Source organism: Lodderomyces beijingensis (assembly GCF_963989305.1).
Source record: "Lodderomyces beijingensis strain CBS 14171 genome assembly, chromosome: 6".
NCBI lineage: Eukaryota > Fungi > Ascomycota > Pichiomycetes > Serinales > Debaryomycetaceae > Lodderomyces > Lodderomyces beijingensis.
The window spans coordinates 1,206,270-1,224,763 of NC_089975.1; the positions used below are offsets into that span (position 1 = coordinate 1,206,270).

An 18,494-nucleotide genomic window follows, 5' to 3' on the forward strand; every position below is an offset into this window, starting at 1 on the left:
TCCTAGTGTCTCCTCGATGTGATTTTAGAAACTGTACCAGTCGAAGGGGACACCGACATTCTAGTGTGCGAGGACATTCGCTTCGGCCTAGGGTAAGCACGGCGGTCGCCAGTGTCCAAGAGCGATTCCAAATTGCGATGCGACTCGGATTGTGAAGGTCTTCTCTCTTCCGTATCCATAGCGAGATCATTCGCGTCTTCGTCAACCGTGAGATCATCGATGTTTCGGCTAACCAAGTAGCGCAACGCATTGTACCAGATATTGTGGCGCTGTCTCGTGGCACATGTGATTTTAACCGAACGATTACCATTGGAATGAACAATGATACTCTTGTAGTACAAGCCAGTTGGAATGGGGTTGCTATCATGAACACTTTCCACGCTTATAATGGCAGCAGCCCTCGTCTTAACGGCGGCGGGGTTCGACAATACCGGATTGCTTTCTGACCAATACAATGTTAGCGAGTATGGGTGCACCCAAAAGTACCTCTCGTGTCTTGTTTCCGCAATAGCACTCAACGCCGAAAATTTCCTATAATACTTGAATAGATACTCTCCAATCACTACTTGTGTGATGGCGGGGATCATCAGTCTGTCGGTAAAGGATACATCCGTTGCCATCGAGAAAGCGGCAACCGACCCAATCGAGCCTGCATTCGACCTCTCAGACAAGTTTGTCCGGATCGAAGACGACTGGGGAACTCGTCTTTGAAGTGGCTTATTCGCCGAGTATTCTTCATCTCGGACAGTGGCAGGATGCGAAGGCGAGACAAATCTAGAAGCATCAGTGTTGGTGATTTTTTGGGGCGGTGTTATCCTTGTTTCTTTGAATGCTGCCGTGTCCTTCATGACTGGGGTCATTTTATTCCGAACATAGCCACGCTTCAATGCGTATTGCTCAAATTGCTCGTTGGAGATTCTATCAACAGTCATTGACTTGAATTGAACAAGCTGGTAAAAGTAGCTCGAAGGTATAATCTTGACATTGTCCACATCGGGAGTTGGATGCGTTGTGGTGGCAATGTAGGAGGACTCGGCAATGACCAACAAATGCAAGTTCTTCGCTGCCGCCACTATGGCTGCCTTGTTGCCTGCCACACTGAAGTAGCTCGTGACTGCTTCCTTGTGATAAGAGCTGTCACCGGTTGAAATGCGCTTCAAATCGGCAATGTATGTCTCGAGTTCCAACACTCGCGACTGGCGTGCGTCTTTTTCCGCGGATGCTTGTTTCAATCTCAAAAAGTCTGCCTCGGGAACCAACACAAGTGATAATTTTTTGGCAATCCTCGATGCCCTTTCGTAATCATCTGTTATGAGAGACTCATGTTCTGCCTTTGTTAAAACGGCAAGGTTCTTTTGGGAAGCATTGCTTCTCAATTCGTCTTCGGAAACGGTAAACATATTAGCTGCGTCATGGTAATTTTCCATATCTGATTCAGAAGTGGATTTTCGTATCTCCACGGACACGGGTCTATTGTGCATCGCGGGTTGCTCCAGTGGCTCTGATTGTGGCTCCTCTCTTGAATTTTTACTCATCTCCACCAATGTTTCGTACTCCGAGGTGCTCAAAATGACTTGACCAATCTCCGGCTCTGCGGCCCGCAGCTCCTTGTCTAGCTCGGAAGCTTTCACCTTTTCCTGCAATTGTTCGTATTCAGCTTGTGACAACACCGCCATTCCACGTTCATGAGCAAGCTCATCAAATGTTCGATTGATGGCCAATCTCAACCGCTTCAATTCTTTATCTTTTTCCTCTTCTTCTTCAATCGTTACAACTGCATAGCCGTCTTCGGTCATCCTGTCAACGAGATTCTGATCAGCTTTCTCTCTTAATGAACCAAGTTCAACCACAGGAATGACTGCCAACCCTTTAGAAGACGCGATTGATTCAAGGTGGCTTGCGGAAGGCTGATGAGCTTTGACAATCAAATCATCGTACTCGGCTGTCTTTATCAACTTCAAATCGGTGCCTTCGAGTCGCTCATGGACGGGAGCGTTTGCCAACTGCTCGAGCTGCAAGTAATCCTTCTTTGTGAGAACCTTCAAGCCGTTATTTTCAGCGTGCTCATTTATGAAGCTTATAGGTGGCGACGTTTGCAATGCTCGTATCTTGTCAAACTCAACAATCGGCACGGCCACGTACTGGATTTCTTTGCACAATTCCGATAGTCTCTTGATATCAGGTTTTTGCAATCCATTGTACTCTTGCTGGTCGATAACCACCATTTGTGCCATTTTGGCTCGGTCTTCGAGCGATAATGCACTTTCTTCAAGCAACTTGTCATATGCTGCTTTCTCAACGGCAACCAATCCAAGATCACCGCTGTGCTCTTTAATATAACCAATGGAAGGAAACTTGAGCTGTTGGGTCAATGCTTCGTTTTGCTTGGTCAATTCCTCTTTCTTATTGACAATGTTTTGGTGCTCGGAAATTGGCATCAAGTGCAAATTCTGTTCACTGGCCCTTTGCTCTATCGACTTGTGTGCTGCTGCTTTCAAATCATCATACTCTGCATTTTCAACCACCCTGAATTTTTTCCCTTGCTCGACTCTGTTCAATTGTTCACCCAATGCAGATTTCACGTTTTCAAAGCGTGAATGCTCTGCAATCGGGAGGAGTGCCATCTGGTGATCTTTTACTTTCAGCTCCAAGTAGCTCATGTCTGGATTCTCTAGCTTAGCGAGAACATCTGCCTTTTCTTTTCTCAACTCGTCACAGCTTTCTTGAAGTTTATCATTTGCCTTCTCGAGCAAGCTGCATCTCGCTTTAGTTTCTGCTTTTTCGTCAGAAGATTTCTTGAAAGTACTCTGACCAATCAAAACCATTCCTGCGCCAGCGGCTCTCGATTCCAAAGATTGCTCGCTCTTTTCTTTCAAAGACTCATATTCATCAGTTGGAATCACTATAAAGCCCTTAGCTTGTGCTTTCTCTCTCAAGAATGTAATCTCGGGAGTGTTGAAGTTCTTTTTCATCACCTCATATTTCTCAGCACTTGTTAAAACAAAATTTTTTTGCTTTGCCTTTTCTGACAAATAGTCGATTGTTGGATCATCAATCGATTTGACTAGCTCCTCATATTTGTCGATGGGAACAACAGTCAAGTCATTGTCATGCGCAATCTCATCAATTGATTTCTTCGAGTAAGCGAAAAGTGTTTCGTATTGGTCGCCTTTGAGGAGCTTGAACCCTAACCCATTTGCCTTTGAGCTCAAATAGTCCTCAGTTGGACTCTCGATATCTTCATGGAGCTTTCTCAACTCTGCAGGTTCGATTAATTCCAATCCAGCATCCTTTGCCTTCACTTCCAAAGGTTCATCTGCTCTCAGTTTGAGCTGCTCATAGTCCTCCTTCGACACCATTTGCTGTAAATGCTTGTCGCAGCACTTTTTAAGGTACTCCAAGGAAGGATTTTTGATTAAACTTTTCATCAGGACCAACTCCGCTTGTGGGAGAACAGCCATTCCAGCCTCAGACGCTTTGTCCGCCAATGGCATTTTCGCTTGTTTTTCCAATTCATTATATTCGTCAAGCGGAATCGCAACCTTGCGAGCCTCCTGCGCTAAAAGATCCAACGATTTGTTGGCCCTCGTATGGAGTGACTCGTGCTCATCTTTTTCAAGTACCACCATATTCTTTTCACTTGCAAATTGTTCCAACGATTTGTTCAGGGCTTGTTGCAACGCCGAGTGCTCGTCAATCAGTAACACGATTTTACCTTGCTCAGCTGCACATTCTTCTACACTCTTGTTTGCCCTTTTCACCAAATCTTCATGCTCTTTTGGGGGAACGAGAACCATCAGCTTCTCTCTTGCGTGATCTTCGAGGCTCCTGCAGGATTTCTCAACCAAACCATCGTGCTCCTCTTTGGGAACAACAACCATGTTCTTTTCCCTGGAGAGGTAGCTCACAGGGTCCAGGGTTTGTTTCAAACTTTCGTACTCAGAGTCAGAGACAAGTGAATGGCCGTGAATTTTAGCCTTTTTGGTAATGTGGTCCAAACTTGGCATTTCAGCTTGTGCAACCAAGGCGTCATATTTCAGTGCTGGAACTAGCGTCAAGCTCAAGAGTGCTGCTTTTGCTGCCAAATGCTCTTGCGAAGGTGACTCTGCGTTTTGAGAAAGCTTATCCAACTCCTCCTTCTTGACTAGTTTCAACCCTAATGCTGTGCTCTTGTTAGTGAGATATTCCATTGACGGATGATCGATATTTTCACGCATCTTCTCAAGCAACTTGCACGAGATGATTGCCTGATCATACGTCTCGGCTTTTGATTTCAAGTAATCGAGACTTGGCGAATCTTGGTGTTTCTTCATCACTTCAAATTCCAGCTTTGGAAGCACATGAAGCCCTAATTTCAAACCATTCTCTTTCAACACTTCAACAGTCGGATCCACCAATGAGTCGTATTCTTCATTGCCTAAAACGGTCATTCCCTTTTTCGAGGCTTGCACTTTCAATAGCTCAACACTTGGATTCTCTGCTTTCTCACGCAACGAGAGGTGTTCGTCTTCTCTAAGCACATCATAGTGCAAAATTTTGGCCTTTTCCATAATAAATTCAATTGAAGGCGAATCTGCTTTGGATCGCAATTCCTTCAATTCTTGGTTGGCAATGACTTTCAAGCCCAAGTTGGAGCTTTTGCTTGTCAAATACTCTGCAGTAGGTGCGTCAATCATCTTTTGCTTCTCTTCCATCTCACTGGACGTTACGACAACACACGACTGCTTAGCAGCGTGATCTTTCAAATAGTCCAAGCTGGGTGCTTCGATTTGGGTCCTGAGGGCCTTCAAAGCAACGGGGTCAATCAAAGTGAAGCCTTTGGAACTAGCCATCAGCTTCAATTTTTGCTCGGAAGGATCTTTGGAGTCCTTGACAAGACCTTCGTATTCGCCCTTTGACAAAACAATCAATCCAGCGGACTCGGCTTTTTCCTGAATATGTTCCTTTGAAGGCGATTGCGCCAAACTCCTCAACTTGTCGTGATCCTCGTTCGAAACGAGTGCAAAGTTTAGTTTCAGCGCATGGGCTTTAAGGTAATCCTCGCTTGGGTTTTCCAACTTTTGTTCCAACTCATTGTGTTTTGATTTCGGTATCACCGTCAAATCTAGCTTCTTACCGCTCGCAATGACCTCCTCTTTTGTAGGCTCATTGCACTTTCTCTCCAAGTCCTTCAACTCATCGATTGGAATCACTCTACTTCCAAGAGCTTGAACTTTTTCAGTTAAAAATTCCATTGTTGGCTTTTGCTTGATCTCATTCAACTGCTGGTATGCTTCCGCATCAACAACAATAGCAGCATGATGCGACTTGGCCTTTTCCATGAGGTAATCCATATTGGGATTACTCAAGCTGTCTTTCAACTGTTTCAATTCCGCAGTTGGGATAAGCTCTTTGCCTTGTTGTTTGGCTTTATCGGCCAAGAACTCAACACTGGGGTTCTTCAGCACTGAAACCAAAGTTTCGTATTTGGAGGACGGGATGGCAGTTAAGCCCACAGATGCTGCAGTCTTGATGACGTGATCTGCAGGAGGATGGTTTGCCAAATTCGAGAGCTCCGCGTGGTCCGTCGTTGATAAAACAACGTGATCAATTTGGGCCGCTTTCTTTTCGATGAAATCCTTGGAAGGCCGCTCGTCCAATTCTTTCAACCTCGAAATCTCTTTGGTGGGGACGAGCGAGTGCTCGATGTTTGACGCATGCTTCTCCAAGGTGGACATGGATGGGTTTGTTAGGTCCTTGTGAGCATCTTCCGTCAACACAACCAATCCAGCCAATTTTGCAACCGATTTCACGTGTTCCACGTCGGGCGAATGTGCCAATCTTGTCAATTTCAAAGCTTCGTCCTTGTGGTACAACACATGATCCCTTTCGCCTGCTTTCTCCTTGATGTGAGCCAAGTCTGGAGTATGTGCCTTTTTCTGCAATGCTTCGAAATCATCCTTAAAGACTAGTGTCGAGCCAAATTTTTCGGCCTTTTCTTGCAAATAGCCCAAGGCAGGTGTGTCAATTTGTTCAATGAGCTTTGTATATTCAGTCTTTTCACCAACCCAAAGTCCCATTTTTTGTCCCCTTTCCTTGACGTCATCTGCTGATGGATTGCGTAATTGTTTCAATTCTGTCTCTGGAATAACGTCACAATGCAAACTCTTGGCCACTGTCCTTACATGTTCAATAGGTGGACGATTCGCCAACAGGTCTAGCTTCTCATAATCCAGTTTTGGCAACGCCATAGCGTCAATTTTCGCGGCCACGCTCTTGACATGTTCAAAATCGGGACTCTCGGCTCTTTGCACCAATTCCTTGTAGGAATGAGCTGGTACCATTTCAAAGTTTTGACTAGATGCAACACTTTTGATGTAATCCAAACTAGGCCTTTCCAACTTTTCAATAAGCTCCGTGTATTCTTCCTGTGGAACCACTTTGAGCTTTTTAGCACTGGCAACTTTCTTTATATGCTCAAGAGAAGGTTCATTTGCTTTGTTTCTCAAGTCGTGCAACTCATCAGCTTTCAAAACTTTGTAGTCGTGAGCCAGTGCCATCTTCTTGACATAATCAAGGTCAGGTCTTGTGCTCTTGGCTACCAAATCGTTGTAATCGTCAACTGGTACCAATTTCAATTTTTTCCTTGACGCCAAGGATGACATATGGTCAGTAGTTGGATCTTCGGCCAATTGTTTAGTCCTCTCCCACTCGTCGCTCTTGACGAGCTTGTGGCCTGCAGTCTCTGCCTTTGCCGTGAGCTCATCTAAACTTGGCTCTTTGATGCGTCTTTGTAAGTCTTCCAATTCGGACAGGCTAACCACGGTGTATCCTAGTAGTTTGGCCTTCTCCTCAATGTGCTCTTTGCTTGGCTCATTGGCCAACTTGGCCAATTGCTTCAATTGACGCAATTCATCACTAGGGAGGATCTCTCGATCAATCACATTCAGCTTCTCTACCAAGTACTCCAACGAGGGCTTATCTAGCGACTCGTTCAATCTCTCGAGCTCCTGGTTTGGCACTGCTGCGTATGCAAACACGGAAAGCTTTGTCTTGAGTGTTTCCAAGTCAGGATGATCTACCAGGTTTTTCAATTCCTCAAATTCCAACTTGTCCACCAAGTGGAGATTGTGTTTAATCGCAGCTGTTTCTAAAAAGTCCCTGCTTGGGCTGTCTCGTATACTTTTCAATTTATCGTGTTCATCTCGATGGACAAGCACGTGGTCCAAGATCTTGGACTTGAGTTGAAGATGGGCAATGTCAGGTTCGTGAGCAAGAGACTTGAGCTCTTGATGCAGTTCTGGTGTAATCAATTCCCTATTATGACTCTTGGCGTATGCTTCTACTTCTTCAATTGTCGGAGGCTTTTTCAACTTATCAAAATCGTCTTTGCTGATACTCATGTAACCGTAATTTTCAAGACTTTTGCTCAATGCCTCCATGCTTGGGTTTTGTAGAGTATTGAACTCTGCATCCAGAATAGCCACTAAGCTATGCTTTTTGGCCAAGTTTTTCACTCTAGCTTCATCAAAATTGTATGCCAACTTCTCCAAATTCTTTTTTTCCTCATTAGAAATCACTTGCGATCCATGCTTCTCCAATTGCAGCTTGAGGTATCGCAACTCGGGCTCTTCCACTGTCTTTCGTAGTTTGCTCAATTCCTTAGTTTCCACTACTTCGTGGTCGAATTTGCTCAGGATGGACTTTATCGTTTCAAGTGACGGGTTCTGTAACGACTCCAACTCTTCTTGGGAAACTACCCGTTTTTGATGTGACTCGGCTAATTTCTGCAAATGCTCGAGATTAGGAGTATATGCAAGCTGCTTAATTTCGTCGTATTTTTTCCTTGACACCAAATCTAGACCAAACGCTGCACTTTTGTTTCTCAACTGCTCAACGGTTGGTTCATTTGCCGCTTTCGTCAACTCGTCAAACTCGACACGTTTCATCAATTTGTAGTCGGGGAATCTCTTTTCGACAAATTCTTCACTTGGAATATCAACTTGACTCCTCAAACTTTCGTACCCGCTCAAACTCACCACAGTGTACTCCATAGCGTCGGCGTGTTTCTTGAGGTGCTCCAAGGTGGGATCATTGGCGTCTTTGTATAACTTCACATACTCGGACTTGGTCAAGGTCACAATCCCCTGTCTGTCAGCTTGCACCTTCACCTCTTCTGGCGTGGGCTCGGTCGCCTTCTTAACCAACTTGTTGTAGTCATCGTTTTTCAAAACGGTGTGTCTGTGAGCAGGCAAGTGGGTTTTCAAATAATCCAAAGATGGCTTCTCGATAACTTGACGTAGTTTGCGGTGTTCATCAATTGTCAAAACGGCAAGATCGTGCTTAGCTGCCTGTTCTTTGATACTCGAGATTGACGGCAGTTTCAATGACTTGTAGACGTCGTTTGAAACAACAACAGAGTCAAGCTTGGCCGCTCGAGCGCTGATTTCGTCCAACGTGGGCTCTTTCAAGCTCTCTAGCTCGTGATTGGAAACAATTGACGAGTCGTGGCTCTTTACTTTTTCACGGAGATGAGCAATGGGTGGATCGTTAGCTTGCTTGGTTAGTGAATCGTAATGATCAGTGGTGGTGAGAATGTACCCAAGCGAGTTTGCAATGTTTGTAACCCATTCAACATCTGGCGTATCGTAATGATAGGCCTTTTTCTTTACCTCGGCCAACTCGCCCTCCGGGATAGTAACGAGGCCCTTTTGCAACAATTTCTTTTTCATTTCTTCTTCGCTAAGTAAATCTTCATACTCTTGCTTCTTCAACATGGTGAATCCTCGCAATGTGGCCACGCTGACTAATTTGTTCTCGTCATCAACAACATTTGCTTTCAAATTTTCAAATTCTTCAGCTGGGATCATCACCATGTTGTTTGCCTTGAGGTACTCCTGTATCAGCAGCAGCAGCTTATTTTTGCTCCCAGTGTCCTCGGATTTGCCCAAGTTGAGCTCTAGTTTGGATTTCAAAGTCGCTGGCGATTTGGTAGCAGGAGAGCCCTCCTCGTCCGAAGTGTCCATCAAATACGGAATGTCCAAATTGCCTGCGGAAGATCCCGAGACGTTATGGAAGCTTCGCGTATGCATTGAATCCACGTCTGAGTCAAACGATTCGTTAATTGCGCGTGGTTTCGATGGCGTTTCAAGATTCGTGATAAAAATGTTCTTTTCCCAGTTGTGGTCATGCCCATGGTCATGCTCGTCCCTGATTGGGTTGTTGGTTGACCTTGACTTGAGAGGCGAGCTCATTGAATGCCTCTTGTCGGGTGACATGGCAATCTTGCCCTTTTTGAGCAAAGCTATTGAATCTTTTTGACCAATTGAGCCCATGGAGTGTCTCTTTGTTGGCGAGATTGTAGCATCACGTCTAGTCGGCGATTGCATTATTGAGAATTTACTCGTGTCGGCAACATGCGACAAGAATGGGGTATTCTGGTTGAATCTTTGCGATTGAGCAAATGTTTGGTGGTGGTGGTTGTGGCGTGGCGAATGCTGCAGCGAGTCATTCTTTAATTTTAGAATCGAGGTTTTCAATTTGGCAATGGTCTTGTTTGAATCTTCTAGCTTGCCTCGTAAAATCTCCACTTCCTCCTTTGAGTTTAAAGTGGAGGTTGTAGTGGAAATCTTGTCGTCGTGCAGTTGCAACTCTTCCAATATCAGATCAAAGGTCACGTGTGCCTCATGTTCGGCATCAGCGCCATCATCGCTCAAATCGCGCACTTCCAGCTTACTCACATCCACCACGCTTGACAAGTCGCCGCCATTCAATTTCAAATGTAACAAGTCGTTCTCGTCATTCAACGCCGTAATCCGGTGCGTCATCTCATTTCTCTCGTTATCCCATTCCTTTTTCGCCTCGGTCAAGCTCTTGTTCAACACTTGATGTTTAAGCACCCACGAGTCGTTCTCGACACCAAGCTGCTCCACTTTTCTCGCCAAATCTTCTTCAATGGCCTTTAACTTGTCATTTTCCTTCTTGACCATCGCCAACTCCTCCCTCAACTGCAACGAGTCAGTCTCCAACACCCAATTCTTGTCCTTTAACGCTTCTTCCTTCGAGGTGTATATCTGGTTATAGTTTCGGAGCTGGAATATCTCGTCTTTAAACAGCTGGATCTCGTCGAGAGCACTATTGAACTTTTGTTTAATTTTCTTGTTTTCAGCGTTTAATCGCCGGCACTCGGTCAACAAGTTCTCGCTCAACCCCACCACAAAGCTCACGTCGTTGCCCTTGGACTCTGGGCCCGGTGCAGGCATGGTTGGCGTTGAAAGCGACGAGATCATCGACGTGGACCGTTTCAGCGAACCGGCACTGGTTATATTGCTGCTCGTGCTACTGCCCGAGGCACCACGCGTCGGCAAGAACCCCGCCATTGGTGACTCGTCAAGGTGGTGAGGGAGATGACGCTCATGAGGAGGCAGCACCGGCAACGAGCCATGATGGCTTTCGGGGTTTTTCTCATCTTGTGGTCGATGCTGTGACGACAACAACGACGACGACCCTGACGATGGTGTTGCTTCATTTGAGTTGGGTTTTGCCTTCTTGAATAATCGCTTTTGCATGTCCGACAATTGGCCTCTAATGTCGTCCTTAGACGACGGCGACTTTTCATTGCTCGGAGCCATGACTGCTGAGGAACTTGTTATACTTATACTTGCCTTTTTGAAGGCTTTTGGCTTCTATTCCCTTCTGCTTGTTTGGTCCTTCAAAAGTGCTGCCAAATTAAAAAATCAAAATAGGATGATTTTTGGTTGTTTTGTTGTTTTGGTGAGAGCGAGAGAGAGAGAAAAACATAAGGGGAGAATAGCGCGGTTTTTTGATCAATAGGTGATGTTTGCTTATGGTGTGTTGACCTTTCCGGTCAAAGATCAAGCACAAACCATCGCAACCGTGTAGTATGTGTAGTATGTATGTCAAGCTAGGAAGGTAGAGAGATCCTAGGTTCTGACAAGAGCTTTTGGAGCCGAGTCGGTGGATTTTCTAGACATTTTTATAAGCAAAATTACCACTACAAGGTGTCAAGAAATCAAGAAGTTGTAACTAATAACGTCTTTTACCAGTTGTTGTTATACACAAGTGTATTTTAAAACTACAAAAAATTCAGATCTATAAAATTTGCACAGAATTTGGAAGTGAAAAAGAAAAAACAAAGCTTTCTTTAGTTGTTCGTTGTCATCGTCATCATCTATCCAATGCCCATCCCCCTACCAATATATATGTATATCCTCTCTTCAAGTGATTTATATGGTTTTTTTTTTTTTTCCTTAGAAGACTTCACCTTGGTCAAACATGGCATCGGCAACTTTGATGAAACCAGCAATGTTGGCGCCCTTCAATAACGATGGCAAGGCGTCGGTGCCCTTTTCGGTGGAGTATTTTTGAGCAGTATCGTAACAGTTTTCAAAACAAGTTTCCATAATCTCCTTCAATCTCTCGTCAACTTCCTCCGAGGTCCATCTGACTCTTTGCGAGTTTTGGGCCATTTCCAAACCAGAGACGGCAACACCGCCGCAGTTTGCAGCCTTACCGGGCGCATACCAGACACCGTTGGACCTGTTGGCTTCAAACACCTCAATGGCCTCCTTGGTGGAGCCCATGTTGGAACCTTCGGCAATGTATTTGCAGCCAGCTTCAACCAAGGCCTTGGCTTCGTCTCCACTCACTTCGTTTTGGGTGGCTGAAGGCAAGGCAACGTCCACTTGGCCGACTTTGGTCCATGGTCTCACGCCGGGAATGTACTCCACCGTGTTTTCGCCGCCAAAAGCCTTGGTCTCCTCCTTGACAATCTCTTGCAAGGACTTGAACTTCAACTTGGCAGCAGCAATGGCATTGACCTGCTCGGTGGTGATACCATTCTTGGAAATGATCGAGCCTTTCGAGTCGGACAAGGAAACAACAACACCGCCCAATTCGATAACTTTCAAAGCAGCATACTGGGCAACGTTCCCGGAACCACTAATGGCAACCCTTTTATTTTCAAAGGACTCTTTGCCCTTGGTGGCTCTGTCAATCATCTTGGCGGTGTAGTAAACACAGCCGTAACCGGTGGCTTCTGGCCTAATCAAAGAACCACCCCAGCTCAAACCTTTACCGGTCAAGACACCGGCCCAGTTGTTTTGCATTTGCTTGTAGGCACCAAACAAAAAGCCAACTTCTCTTCCGCCAACACCAATGTCACCAGCAGGGACATCGGTGTCGGGACCAATGTATCTGGCCAATTGTCTCATAAATGAAACGCAAAACCGTCTAATTTCGGCGTCGGTCTTGTCCTTGGGGTTGAAATCGGAACCACCTTTACCACCACCCATGCTCAACCCAGTCAAGGCGTTTTTGAAAATCTGCTCAAATCCAAGAAACTTCAAAATCGACAAGTTCACGGTGGGGTGGAACCTCAACCCACCCTTGTAAGGACCCAAGGCCGAGTTGAACTGGACTCTGTACCCGTTGTTGACCTGGATCTCGCCCTTGTCGTTTTCCCAAGTGACTCTAAACTGGATGATTCTCTCTGGAACCGAGACTACCGGAATGACTTTTTTGTACTTTGGCTGTTCCGTGAACAACGTGGAGTCTTGCACAGCGGAGACTAATTCATCGTAAGCTTGTTGGAACTCTGGTTCGTGAGGCAAGACCATTGTATGTGTGTGTGTCTGTGTCTATGTAAATGAAATGTAGCAAAGTAAGCTGATACTACTACTACTACTACTACTGTCCGATGACGAGGAGGGGGGGGAAAGAAAAGTCCAAGGACGGGTTAGGAGGAAAATATGGATTGGTATTTATATTTCTGAAACTGATGACAATATGAAAAAGTCATCACTCTCACAGTCCATCTCTCACTCACACACTCCATCATACTGCTGAATGCAAGCCACCAACATCTACTAACGAAATACAACCTTCAGCAGAGAGGTGAGCAGCGGTGACAGAAATTAGAAAAATAAAAAAACAATTAATAAAATAAAATTGCGTTACTTTCTTGCAGAGTGACTCAAGCTGCGATAAGGAAACGGGCCAATCACGTTGCGCAGTTTGGGAGACAAGGCACACTTGCTGGGAAATGCAAAAATATACCCCTGAAACGGCATTTCCGCAGCTCTTTGGCTCCGGTGCTCGACTCTCGCTGCGATGCCAGGGCTAAACGCTTAATCATGGCCAAACCGGTCCCACCCGCGATCGCAGTTTTCCACTCCATTTGCATTTCTTTTTGGGAGAGCTCTCGGGGGAGGGATTATTCTCGATGTGCGGTACACCGGCCGGAGTTGTCAAATGTCTATGTGTTTTGGAAGTCAAGGCAATGTGGTATTGGAATTGGAATTGGAATTGGATACGATATACCGATACTTGGTGGGGTTCTTCTTCACCCTCCCCCACAATTTTTTCGGCTTGTTTGACAGCTCCCGATTTTTTCCCTGCTGTCTTATCGCAGCTGCCTCTTCATCTAGATCTGTTCCCGCCTCGTACCCTCCTACCCCGTTCCCCTTTACTCTCTTCACCCTTTCTCCTTTCTCCTTTCCTTCTCCACCCTCAAGGAGAGCAAGGCCGCCTTTACGGTTTGCTCTTGCTGCACTCCGAGAACAACAGTCTCGGATCCGCTTTCGACTTTTGAAATCCCTAGCAACTGTTGCTTTCTTCTCGCCACGTTTTCCCTAGACTACAGAGTATTCAGTGGGGTACAGGGACTATATCTCTAGACAATCACATGAACTTTGTAAGATTCGCTTCCTTGTTTAAAAAATTTCTTTCTTTCTTTCCGATTATTTCTTGAAAAATTTTGAACATTTGGATTAAGGTGGAAAAATAAAACCACCTAAAAAAAAAAAAAAAAAAAAAAAAAAAGAGGGCACTGTTGATCTCTAGACTCTCTTACTCTCGGTAGTCAACCATTTAGTTTCACTTGTGAGGTGATGAATTTTGCCCAATCCTAGAGTTCTATCTCTTATCATGGGGCCATGGTCAATGAGGACATAAGTACATGACCATTACAACATGCCACTCCTTCATCAAAAGCGCAGAACTTCCCCCCGAGTGTATTCCTCCATTGACTTCATCCCCACACGAGTCCACCACACATCTCAATTTTCTTTTTTCTTGTTTCCTTCTTTTTACTTGTCTACAATGGTATTTTTTTGTTCCGGGGCCAATCCACACCGAAGAAGGTTTTTTCCTTGCCTTGGCTACCCTGTAGCTTCCCTCATCGTGATTGGAAAATATACCCAATTTTCGAGCTCGGAGTTTAAGCCACATTCTTATTTGTGACTCCGTCAACCGAAATAATAAAGAATCAGGGAAAGGGGGTCGAGACCAATCCAGTAAAGGGTGTGCGATGGCATTCCACTTGCATGCCAGCGATGGAAATTGACTTACCACCAATACCTCGAGGATCCAAATTTTAGCGAGGGAGTTTATCGCCATTGGCTACTGATAACCACAAAGCGCAGTAACCGATCAGCCTGCCAGCGTCGACTAAAATAAGAAAAAATATCTCCCGTGCGGAAGAAAAGACAAAAGAAGGATCTCGGCCCCGAAGCAGCACCGCCCGCGCGCAGTTAAAAAAAAAAACACGAGAAGGAGTCAAAATAAAATTCACCTCAATCGCCCTATGGGAAAAGAAAGAAAGGTTACAAGATCGATGCAAAGTTCAAATTTTAGCATCCACATGATGGCCAGATTTCTGCGCCCATCTCCGTCTCTATTTGCATTCACACACACACGTCGCGTGTCTTTCTCAAAGTGAGCAGTTCCCTCCTCTCATCCCCCACCCTCGGGGCCCTATCATCGGTGGGACATTTCATTCGACCGATTAGCCTTGCTCTTATTGTAGAAGCATCGCCCGCTGCTTGCATCTGCATCATGCAGAAACAGCAGGTTCGTAAATGAAAAATCGTACATGAAGCAACATGAAGATATACATCATGTACATCAAAGTGAGCCAAAACATCCAAACTTCAATAATCTATTTTTGTTGACAAACTTACACTACAGTGTAATTACACGAGCATCTTCTGACAATAACAAGTCCCAGATAGTTTAGTGGCTAGAATTACCGCTTGTCGCGTGGTAGACCAGGGTTCAATTCCCTGTCTGGGAGCAGCTATTCTTTTTTTATTCTTCCGTCCAATGAAGTAAACCTGACCGCGCTGGGCTTTGCACGTGCACTCGAGCTAAGCACTGGCAAAAATCTTGAAAAAAAGCCGCTTACATTTGACTTGATTTTGACCAGATTCCAGCTTCGCAAGTTACCCAAATAAACAAAGCCAAGTTTCAGGTGAGCCAACGCTTGCGATGACTTGGCACTATGGGTGAAGTGATTGGGGGAGCGTCGAATCTCTTCAATGTTGCATGCAAAAGTGTTGCAACATTTGTAATCACGATGTGCAATTTTTTTTTTTTGGCTGCGAAACTGGGACATATTTGGGAGGTGCCAAAAAATTTCATTCTTATTCAAACAAAAACTCTGAGCTATGAGAAAGGAGTGCTTGCTGAATGAGATCATAGGTAGATGTCTCTCTATTCTTTTGCTTTATCGGCGTGTATATGAGCTATTGGCCCACGATTCGTTTGATATCATGATTTCACGAAATATTTTCACCAAAATTGATTTGAATTTAGATGGAACCTCAGCAACACCACCACCACCACCATTACAGTTTTCTTCCCATTTGGCAGCTAATAGCACCAAAGTCACCACCAGAGTTTTGTTTCTTGCAATACTGACTGTAACAAGCAAACCTTTCCAATCGTTAATTTTATAGACTCCCTTTTCAACTATCAAGTCTATCCCAAACTAAGCACAGATACAATCGATGAAACGGGATAGTAGGTGTTTACAAAAGTGAAGCTGACACATTATCAACTCTCTCGTTACACTCTCTTAAACGCGACTATGCTAATCTCTGACTGTGTTCCGGTTCCCACATGCCGATGACACCGGGTCGAGTCAACCAGTAGCACCTCAGTTTCTCGCTTTTAACGCTTAACTATACCGGCATTCGGCAAGGGTGGGATATAATTTCACCGTAGAAGTTCATCACCTCATTCCGCTGTTACACGTCATGATGAAGCAGATCGGGGGGTACGACACACGCCCGTGGTGAGATGCAACTTTTTGCTGCAACTTAAGGAGCAGTCGTATAGTGGTTTATTACAGTAGATTGCAAATCTATTGGTCCCCGGTTCGAATCCGGGCTGTTCCTGATTTTTTTTTTCAAACGTGTATTACGAGACGTATCACGTTGCGACACCTCTCAAGCTTTTTAAAATGGATTGAGATCCGATACCCAGTCATCGTTGAGGGATTTTGCGTTATCATATCCTACGGCATCATCAATTCATTCTCGCTACTAACACTATTTTTTTTCTGTCTCAGGTGTACCTCCCCAGAGACATCTCAGTTCATGTTCACATCAAGGTCATCATCCTCCAAGTAGTTTATACTCTTGCAGGCCTTGTACTCTTCAATCACTGTCTGGACAGTCTCGCGACACTCAGCAAACACGCCAGCGACGCGATCAACTTCCTCCACCGAGTTCTCTTCGCAGTAGGTATTCAAATAGGCTTTCCTCTTGGCAAGCATGTCAAACTGTCGCAAGATCTTCTCAAATAGCTCAACAATGGCAGTATTGTTGGAGAGCTGTATCCCTTGCAACACGCGATCCGTCACAAATGGCGCTTGTTTACCTTGCACCACGCCAATGGTCCTCGATGCCCACGAAGGGAAATTCGTGCGTTCCTGGATCTTCAATATCCCCTTACGGATCTCTCTCCGGTCTAGGTGCTTGGGGCTAATGAGGAAATTCATGAGGCTCAAGTAGTACGTCTCCGTGCTATTGTTGTTGTTGAGAATCACCGACTTGTATCGGTCATCGGACAACTCCAAAAACATGTCGTATTCATTGACGTACTTGTGGTGGGTGGCGAGCGTGCTAAAGGGCGCAATCGACGTGGTCAAAAATTTCAACTCGGGCGTAGGCACCATCGTCGCCATGATGGACTCGATCGAGGTGTACATGTAACCCGGGAATCTAATAGGGTTGCTGATTGAGGCCACCACCGACGCGATAAGCTTGTTGGCTCCCAGAAACGAAGTCCTACCGCTGATGCCATCCAGTTGCGCCAGAGCATGGTTCAAGTGGAGCAAGTTCTCGATGTTGTTCAACGCATCGTTATGGAACACAAAGGTGCCGTCGCTGTTTTCAATCAACCGCTTGAGCGTCAAGATGCTATTATACGGCTGCACCACCACGTCGCTCGTCTTGTCATTCGATGGAAAAACCGACACCGTAGTGGTGATTTTTTTACTCGTGTAGCGATCCTGTAGAACTTCCAATATCCGCGACCCGACACCTGAACCAGTGCCACCAGCGACGCTATGGATCAACTGGAAATGCGACAAGTTATCGCACTTGTCAACTTCGCGATCAATCAAATTGACCATCTCTTCAATGTGCTCCTGCCCGTATCGGTACCCGTTCGACCAATTGTTAGCAGCGCCGCTCCCCTGCTCGCTCACGTGGGCGTTTCTCGGGTTGAACATCGGCATGCAATGGAGCGTCTTGGAAATCACCGACGGCTCGAGATCGATCAATATCGCGCGGGGAGTGTATCTGTCGGCGTCGGAGATGGTGAAGAACAACTCGGGGTTATCGTCGCGGTACAGCGTCTGGTTCCGTCGCAGCAGCAACGGACGTATGGCACCATTGCCATTGCCACTGCTACTGCTGCCACTAGCTTCTTGATTTGCGGGGCCATCGGTTGGTGCCCGCCTGCTATAGTCGATGAATTCGTACTTGGTGTCATGCGGCCACGCTGAAGGTGTGCCATCCGGAGATAGTCCATGCTCCTGTGCGAGTTGTTGCCAGTACAGGAACCCCACTTGATTCCCGCATTGTCCCGCTTGAATCGTGATTGTTTCGCTAGATCAAGAACAAGTTAGTAACAAGATGTCCTATGGGAAAGAGAGAGGGGGGGGGGGTTGTTTCTCTCTCAGCCAGTGCGTGAGGGAGTCTGCGTGTGTGCTTGTTCTTTTGCTTTGACATACCCAGGCATCGTTGAGTTGGGGGTGGGTCAAGCTGGTCTCGAGGTGTGAAACGTGAAATGTGAAATGCGCCACAGGTGCCATCATTATTTTGATTTTGTTGACATTTGGAATCGTTGGTGCGCGTTTTGCAAATGTTGAAAAATTCACCAACCTGGAACCTTGAGTGAGAGAATGGGAGAGGACGAGAGATACTGGGTGTGAGCTCGTATCTAACAATGTTTCTAATGTACAATAAAAGACGTATAAGATATGTAACGCTATCCAATTGAATGAATGAATCATAACCTGAGGTATTTTTCAGTATTTTTCATTATTTTTCAGTGCTTTTTTTTTTAATGTCTAAGCTTTAACTTTCCCAGATTTCCCATGTGTAAAAAAAAAAAATAACAGAACCAACAGAAGCAACAGCAGCTTGAGAAAAGTCAACCTCTCTTTTCAGCCAACGTGTCCTGCAGCCGGCCAAACCAATGAT

The 18,494-nt window shown here is 45.5% G+C and overlaps 3 protein-coding genes across 3 annotated transcripts; all 3 read right to left on the reverse strand. All coding sequences in view use genetic code 12, as the record gives it.

Moving 5' to 3' along the window:
- Positions 1 to 2: 2 nt before the first annotated feature.
- LODBEIA_P52240 (uncharacterized protein) lies at positions 3 to 10,610 on the reverse strand (the record flags this gene model as incomplete). The annotated part of the gene is made up of 1 exon (XM_066975533.1): positions 3 to 10,610. One exon carries the CDS (start codon positions 10,608 to 10,610, stop codon positions 3 to 5), a length of 10,608 nt encoding a protein of 3,535 aa, XP_066832162.1.
- Positions 10,611 to 11,249: 639 nt separating this feature from the next.
- LODBEIA_P52250 (uncharacterized protein) lies at positions 11,250 to 12,617 on the reverse strand (the record flags this gene model as incomplete). The annotated part of the gene is made up of 1 exon (XM_066975534.1): positions 11,250 to 12,617. The coding sequence occupies one exon, from the start codon at positions 12,615 to 12,617 to the stop codon at positions 11,250 to 11,252; it is 1,368 nt and encodes a 455-aa protein (XP_066832163.1).
- Positions 12,618 to 16,372: 3,755 nt separating this feature from the next.
- On the reverse strand, positions 16,373 to 18,030 carry LODBEIA_P52260 (uncharacterized protein; the record flags this gene model as incomplete). Its single annotated transcript, XM_066975535.1, has 2 exons — positions 16,373 to 17,897; positions 18,023 to 18,030. 2 exons carry the CDS (start codon positions 18,028 to 18,030, stop codon positions 16,373 to 16,375), a joined length of 1,533 nt encoding a protein of 510 aa, XP_066832164.1.
- Between the last annotated feature and the right edge of the window lie 464 nt (positions 18,031 to 18,494).